Source organism: Phaethon lepturus, unplaced genomic scaffold (genome assembly GCF_000687285.1).
Source record: "Phaethon lepturus isolate BGI_N335 unplaced genomic scaffold, ASM68728v1 scaffold43242, whole genome shotgun sequence".
Lineage (NCBI taxonomy): Eukaryota > Metazoa > Chordata > Aves > Phaethontiformes > Phaethontidae > Phaethon > Phaethon lepturus.
The window spans coordinates 2,308-10,651 of record NW_010522034.1 but is presented as its reverse complement, the minus strand read 5'-3'; the positions used below and the strand labels follow the sequence as shown (position 1 = coordinate 10,651).

The 8,344-nt window shown below is 46.4% G+C and overlaps 1 protein-coding gene across 1 annotated transcript; it reads left to right on the top strand.

Moving 5' to 3' along the window:
- Positions 1–2,466: 2,466 nt before the first annotated feature.
- Positions 2,467–7,652, top strand: PDAP1 (PDGFA associated protein 1; the record flags this gene model as incomplete). Its single annotated transcript, XM_010281699.1, has 5 exons — positions 2,467–2,558; positions 4,495–4,602; positions 5,012–5,133; positions 6,044–6,195; positions 6,894–7,652. Coding segments are annotated over 5 exons (533 nt in total), but the record flags the coding sequence as incomplete, so codon positions are not given.
- Positions 7,653–8,344: the final 692 nt, after the last annotated feature.

The window sequence follows — 8,344 nt, the reverse complement described above, 5'->3', positions numbered from 1 at the left end:
GGGGGGGGTATCTAACTAGCCAATAATAAATTTCGTTACAGGATTATTTTGTTCTTTTTTTTTGAATACCTTGATTTTTAAAAAAGTGATTCTTTCAATATTCTTCCATTCTCTTTGATTTAAGTTCCTTAATTATGCTGTTCAAAGCTGAAGACAAATGTATTTGAATGCATGCCTGCCTTAGGAGCCAGGGGTCTTTACTGCAGGTGATTATATTTTCAAAATGCTTTGCAGAGGAGGAGAAGATAATCGTTATGCCTATTTTACAGATGGGGAAACTGAGGCACAGAGCTGAAGTGAGTTGTGCAGCATGATGCGGTAGGTCAGTGGCAGATGTAGGACCGGCACTCCACTTGTCTGACATGTAGTTTGATCCCCCTGGGAAGAGCAGGGCCCTGTCCCTGCCCCGTGCTGAGCTCCCCACCATCCCTCCACCTGCTGAGCCTGTGACACTGCTGCTCCTGCTCAAAGGGGCCTTACTTCTCTGTGTGCAGGCTTGAATGTAAATGAGATTGATTCACTCTTTAATTTACTACTTTTTAGGCATTTAATGTAGGGTAATTTCTCTCAAATTGCTCCCTGGCCCTTATTACTGCTTTTTATTTGCAGTAATAAGGGTTTTGTGCTCTTCACTTCTGAGCCCAGTGTAAAATTCTGAGCCCAGCTGGACAAGAAGGCTGTTTGGCATCAGCTAAGCTTGTGGCACAGCGTTGTTTTGGTTTATTTAGACTTTCTTGGTGTTATGCAGCATGTCAAAGATATTACTGTTGTTCTGTCTAGAGTGATGTCATTTGCCGGGCAGTGAGGTAATGTCTCCTGGGCTAGAGTGCGCTGTGGCAGATCTTGCTCCCAGAGAGTGTCAGTATTGCCACGTGGGATGGTTGGGAACAGCCAAACAGAAAACACACGTCTTTGGGTGCAGCAAAGCTTTTGGTTGCACTTACAGTTTGAGTGCCCATGAGCTTCCACAGCTGGGTTCAGAGGGAAGAATCTGGTCTCTGTGCTTCCCCATTTCACACGAGAGAAACAAAACATCTTGGGAGTCTCTGTAAGGCTTCACAGTGGGGTTTTCACGATCATTTATTCCACAGCTCAGCTTTTACTGAGCTAAAACATATGAGAGCTTGTCTCCCCTGAGCCAGGAGGACTGGTCAGAAAACACTGAATTTCTAAAGCCTGCAGAGACTGCCTGCACTGGTGCTCCTTGTCCCTCCAAGTCCAACCCCGCAGCCAGGCGTGGCCGTGGCACAGCGCTATGGTCGTGACAGATCTTTCCCATGCATCCTGCGCAGTCCCGAGGAAGGAGGGATGATCCCCTTAGCCCTCTCTGCCTCTGTAAGGTTTCCCTTGTCCTCGGCAGGTGAAATGGGGGAGGGTGAGAGAGAGCGTGAGGTTTTCCTACGCTTTCTGTCGGACTTCAAGGACTCCTGCAGTAGCAGAGAGCTCTCTTGCCTGAGCTGTTTGCTTTTTGCCAGTCTCATGCACCAGTTGTGCCTTGAGCTCACTAGTTCAAGGCTAGAGAGTGATTCTGGTCAGCTTGCTTTCCAGCAGTTCTTTGAGCTATAAAAGTAACGGAGCAGCCACTTGTGGGAAGCATTAATGGCTTCAGTAATTCATTAATCAACAGAATTTTGAACTTGAGAGCAGATCTTAGCCAGGCAGTCCAACCAGCTAAGCTCACTCTACCCTTCCTGGTTCCTAGAGCTTGTTTTTGTTTTTCCTTATAAAGCAGTAAAACATGGAGGCTCCTTTTAGTAATTCTTCAGCTCTCATTGTAATTCCCAAAGCTTTTGTCCAATTAGCTTCCTATTTTCTCTTGGCACAGCCCTAGTGTAGGGGAGGGGTTAAGGAGGCAAGCTTGTCAGAGAGTTGGTTATAACCACGGCTGCCGCAAGAACATGCTGTGATTTCTCCGGCGCAGGAAACGCAGAGAGCAGCTGTGGGACTGAGCACCCCTTGCCAGCCCGGGAAGTGATTCAGAGAGGCTACAAGCGTAGGCATGGATGGGCAAGGAACAGTGTGTCACCAAGAGCTGAGGGGGCACTTGGAAGCTCGTTGCCTGATAACTGGTGTCAGGGCTCTGCGAGGGGGTACCCCCTTCGGGGGGTACCTTCCCAGCTCCCTCTCTGTAGGAGAAACCTGGGCTTGATTTGGAAAATGCTGTACAGCTGGTAGGTTGGTTCTAGTGCCTCCAAAACCACCCCAGGTAGAAAGAAGGAGCTGATTCTCTGAGTATTTTTCTATGGATCAATAATCCCAATTCTCTGTGCAACTTACTGGAAATTCTTAGAGTGTTTCACTGAGGCTGGCAAGTTCAGTGTGTCCTTTTTTGTTTAGATTCTGTTGGAGGAGCTATTTTGGTTTGTCCTATCTGCAACCGAAAATCCAGAGTGAGTGCTGCAGGAGGAGTAAACCTTTCTGGAAGCTAATCACTAAACTATTTATTCTTTTTCTTTTTTTGTACAGGTAGAAAAGGAGGCCACAAAGGCCGAGCAAGACAGTACACAAGTCCTGAAGAGATTGATGCCCAGCTCCAAGCAGAAAAGCAAAAGGCAAGGGTATGTGTTTGCCTACATTATGTGCTTGCTGCCATAAGTCCTGGCTTGTAGAGCATGCTTAACTTGCAGTTCATGAGAAATGGCAGCTGAGTCAAATGTTGCAGATCGTTCTGTCAGTGATCACAATATGAATTCTGAATATCACTGGCTGGGGAGACTGCTAGGTGTGATCCAGTCTGGTTCCTCACAGAAGTAAGGCCAGGTAGACCATCCAGTTCACAATTAGAAGGTTAAAGAATAGGGAAGATGATTACACAGCAGCTCTGGACATATTTCCCCCACACCGTGTTTCATCATTCTGGTCTCCAGTGTCAGCTAATTTTTGTAATCCGTGCTCTGCAGCTTGGCTATGGAGGAAAAGGGCTCACATCTTACTGTGTATTGAAATTATTATATTTGCCCTCTTTCTCTTCTAGATTTAAAAGACCAAATTCCTTTGACTTCTTCCTGTATGCATGATTTTCTAGTTTGCCTCTGACTTGTAGGGAGAGATAACAGTTTTCTGGCATGAGTCCTTTTTTGGGAGTGTTTCTACGCCCCAGCATAGGATTGTAACAGCTCCCCTGCTGCAGCTACCTGACTGGTGTTACAACAGGCATGGCTGCTTTTTGCAGTACTTGCTCTCGTGTATTCCCAAATTATCACAGCTACGATGGCACTCTCGCTGCTATTTTTCTGTGACTTTCTGAAAGTGCTGCCTAAGCCCAAAGACACTACTCCAGCAGAAGCCTCACAGTACTGACTACAGTAGGATAATTATACCCCATATAGGAAATACTGATGAATACCTTCCGGAAGAAGATTACTCTTTCAAGCAGTTATGAGCCATATTGTTGACTCCTTTTTAATGTTTTGGCCAGCTGTAACTCAAGATGATTGTGTGGTGTGCTGCTTAGCCACATATTCCGACTTTGTGTTGGATTTCTTCTTCCGAAGTATAACTCCTCTTGGTTTGTTTTCTGATTCCACCTTCTTGGTTTCATGCCATCTTTCCAAAATCTGAAATCACTTACGGTTTCCAAAATGATTCCAACTCCTACCAGTGCGATGTCATTCACAAACTTTATAAGTGTTCTCTGCTTCTGAGTTGTTAATAAAACTACCAACTGGAAATGAAACAGAACAAGCAGGACCCCACTGGAAATGTCAGCCTTGTTTCAAAACAAACCAGAGAAACGCTCTTTGAGAAGGATTTCTTCCTTTTCTTTTGTGATAATCCATACCACATACGTCTAATGCCATTTTGTTAGGGAAAGCTTAAAAAAAAGCCAATTAACAAAATTACTCCTCTTACTGCCCATAGCTCATCCACTCTGCCAGTTGCTCTGATGAGGGATATTTGGCAATGGTAAAACAAGCTATTCACACCCATGTTGGTTCTTCTAATTTTACCTTCTAATGATTTACAAATTAATTAATTTAGACCTCTGACTGGTAAAAGCTGTGCTAAAAAATCTATGATTTCTTGGATAATAATGTTCTGGTTGATGGTTGACAATTTGCTCTTCTCTAGTTTGTTTTTTTTTTTAACTAGATCTAGGATGGGATCCAGCTCTACACTACATCCCTGTAGTTTCCAGTCCCTGAGATATTGTGCACTGGAAAACCGGGCCAAAATGTCTCCTGGAGATCTTTCATTTGGGGAAAGTAAAGTGCCAGTTCTGTATATTAAAATAATTTTCCTGGCCTGTTAGGCAGAGAGAACAGCAGAGTTGTTCAGAGGCGATCTGCCAGGGCAGGTGATGCACACCTACATGTTGAGAATTGAGTTGTTCTGTAACAGCCAAGCACCTTCAGTGTCATAAGGGCCATGTCAGGAACGCCAATACTTTCAGAGCTGTCTCTCATCCCTCCAGAATGACCTCATTTAAGAGTCACTATTGGATTTGGGGTTTTTATTGACATATATTTTCTCTAATTTCCTGTGATTTTGTAGGAAGAAGAGGAGCAAGAAGAAGGAGGCGAAGGAGCAACAGGGGACCCCAAAAAGGAGAAGAAATCTTTAGATTCAGATGAAAGTGATGAAGATGATGAGGATTATCAGGTACTGTCATTCTCAGGGCACTTAATGTATTTGCACCACACAGATTTTTGGGGCAGGAGAGAGTTGCACGCCCTTGGCTCCCAGTTCTCTTTGAGAGCTACCTATAGTGAATTTTTTATGGAAGGGCTATTTTTAGAAGCCAAAAAAGCCCTTACTTGACTGCCTTTTGTCCTCAGAATGAAAACTGGTGTATTTTTATAAGTGAAATGCAAAGGCAAGAGGATTTTTAAAAAGGCTGAGGATGCCTGGTGGTATAAATCTTGATTCATGAATAGTTTTGCTGTCTGGTAGTGAAAACATCTTGAGTTCCGCTTTTGGGGCGTGTTGCAGTGTGTTTGACAAACTCTGATACAACACAGTGTTGGGTACGAGAGAGCTTCTTAATCTTCCTCTTGTTCTTGAACCTTAGCAAAAGCGCAAAGGAGTGGAAGGGTTGATAGACATAGAGAATCCCAATCGTGTAATTCAGACAACCAAAAAAGTAACTCAGCTGGACCTGGATGGACCTAAGGAACTCTCGCGACGAGAACGGTGAGTCTTTCCTGCTGCCTTGGCAGGAGCTAGCGCATTCCTGGAATTTCATCCTTGCTGGTGGCAGCAACTTAACGTGGAGAGTTGTTTCCCTGCTGCATATGCATTGGTGTTTCAGGGAAGCCCTTTAAATGTGTCGCTCTCTAAAGCGGATGTTGAACAGCAGCAAACTGTCAGGCAGGACTCACTGTGGTTCAAAATGTCTTTCCTTCCAAACTTTACAGAGGTTGTCTGTTTTCTGGAAATAACTGTGGCCATCCTGGAGCCAGGCAGCTTGGCCAGGTGCACTAAGAGAGTGAAGTTTGTTGCTATGAAGCAGATGGAGACCATTTCTTTCCTGAAGTGTTATGCCAAAAATCAGACGTAACCAAAGTCCATTAACCAGAGGTCATCTTGGGGCCCGCTTTAATCTTGCTACAGAAGGTGCTCTAGTGACAGGTAGTGGTTTCGCAGATTCCAGGGGTCATGGTGAAATTCTACTCTGAGCAGATGAATGAGATGGGAACCAAAGTTTAATATTCTAGTTTCGTTTAGTAATGGAGAGTTTCAGAGTGGAAGATTTAAACTTGCTTATTTGGGCTAGATTGCTTCAGCAGAAGTACACCTTTGTGAGGGTAAGGCTGAGGAAAACATGTCATGGTGTTGTGCAGTCTGGGGCTAATTCATTTGTCCTCATTGTGTGTCAGTGTCCTTATTTAGCTGAATGAAGGTAGAAATAATCTCTCTCATCATCCCTGTTCAAATCCTGCAATAGATATAACCTGTTGCTTGAAAACTGGTGACAGGGCCCCCCAGGCTCTGTGGGCAGTCCAGCTCTGTCCTCACCATGCCTCCCAGTCAGAAAGCCTCCCCCTCTCTGCCCGCATGCTCACTTGGACACTCTGATGACTGGTGTGTTTCACTCAAACAGAGAGGAAATAGAGAAACAAAAGGCAAAAGAAAGATACATGAAAATGCACCTAGCTGGCAAAACAGAACAAGCGAAGGCAGATCTCGCCCGACTAGCCATCATTCGGAAGCAAAGGGAAGAAGCTGCCAGAAAGAAAGAAGAAGAAAGAAAAGGTTAGAGAGTAATTAATCATATCCTCTTACTCCTCTTTGCCACGGCTGTACTGCCAAGAGGCATGATTTCGCATGTGGTAATCCCTCATCTCCTGCGACTGCGTGATGTTGCTGAGCGTCATTACAACTTCTTGCATCAAAACCAGGTTCAGCTGTTTCATTCTAGCAAAGCTCTTGGGTTATAAAGTTCTAGGACGTCTGAACAGGGAGCAGGGAAAGACAGAAGGGTATTACTCTTGATATCCATATTGTCCTCAGCCTCCCAGGCAACGCTTGCTCTGATTTGGGGGGTTAGTGAGTGTCTTGTCTTGGGTGTGATTTATCTGCTTTGCATGCTGGGGATCCAAACCGCCCAGGATTTGCAGCCCCTGCCTGGACTTTCTCTTGAGCTCTGCTTGATGTGAGCCAGAAATCTGATGAGCGTGTCATCTCAGTGGCTTCCACTGAGAAATTTCTGCATCAGCATCAGGGTAATTTGTGGACGCCTGAAGAGAGGCCGAGGACGGAAGTGAAGGTGCGAGGGGGGCTGCTCCTCTTAACTTTGGAGGGGATCTACCAGGGGCTGGTGTGGAGGGTTGGATTTTTTCCCCATTACCTCACTGTAGATGGTGAGCGGCATTTCAGTCTCTGGGGCTGTCAAGCCACCACCGGTCCCCCTGAAATGAAAATGTGAAACCTCTGTTCTTCTCCTCCCCCAGCAAAAGACGAAGCGGCCATGGCAGGTAAAAGACTGCAGTCACTATCCCTTAACAAGTAAGCACAGGACATGCAAGAGGAGGAAACGCCAGGGAACTGTGCCTGGTGCCTGCCAGGAACCCTGTTGTGTTGCGTACCATCGATGCCACGTAGGGTGTACTGCAGCATCGAAGTCACCTTCACCTCCAAGAGATACCGACAATGTGTTTGTCTTCATCCTGGCACAGATTTCCATTTGGGGTTAGGGGCAGCTGCTATCTTCGGTGCAGAACTGTGCTGAACAGCAATTCTCTGTAACAGTTTGGAAACCTGAATGTTTTTGCCGTTTTTAGGATTAAGAACTCATAGACAAGGGGACAGGGTGGGAGGGAGCTGTGCGGGAGGGGAGATGCTTCAAATACTAGATTGCAAGAAAATAGATTGTGGGGTCGTTGTGGGGTGGGGCATGGGGTGGGGAACTTTGACTTGCTAGTGAAAGCCCAAAGGATAACGTATCTGAGGAAACCCTTTGGGCAAATGGCCCGTAAAATTTTGCTGCAGGGTGTTGCAGTATAATCTGGGAGCCTGACTTCATGGACATCTGGAGTGCCGTTCCTTCCCGGTTTCATCCCTCCCTTCTTGCAGCCAGTCTCCCCTTTTCCCTCCTCTTCATTTTAATTTTTTTTTCTCCTTATTAGGGATAGTGCCAGTTTTTAACCACATCATCCTTTGTTTAAAGGAAAAAAACACACAACAACATTAATTGTATCAGACCCAGATGGAAAAAAAACTTGATAAAGTTTAAAAAAACAACAACAGAACTTGTATATTTGGCTGATTAAAATGTAAATTATCATAACTGCTCTGTCCTTGTCTTGTGTGTGTGTAAGTGAACACGGGCTGCTGCTGTGGGTCTTGCACAATCTGGTTACCACGCTGGAGAAGACAGTTACCCTCAGGCTGCTGTCTAACCCAGTCACAGTGTCAGGCGGCCGGTCCCTGAACTGTCACCCCTGTCAGCGGTCCTCTTCCACAGTGTAGGGCTGGGGAGAGGCTCCAACGCGCTGCGCCCCAGGGAGTCCTGCTGTCAGCCTGTGCCAGGGACGCCGGCGCTTCCCGCACTCGAAGGGGACAGAGAACTGACGCAGGAGGTTTGGGTGGGCCTGGGGACGCAGGGAGGCGGATGGAGCAGGGTGGTGGGAGGCAGCAGGCCGATGCCTGGGATGTAGCAGGGCAGGAGCCACAGCTGGAGAGGGAGAGGGATGGGGCTTGTTCACATGGGGTGTGAAAATGAGTGGAAAAATATTTTCCCAGTAGGACATGCCTTCTGCTGCCGACATCTGGCCCAGAACCCGAATGCTACCATCCCTCTCTGCCAGCCAGCAGTCTCCTGCCGGGCTGTGGTCAACGTACGGGCTGGTCTGCTTCATGGAGCACCACCAGGATGGGTTTAACCCGAGCTGTCACGGTGAGG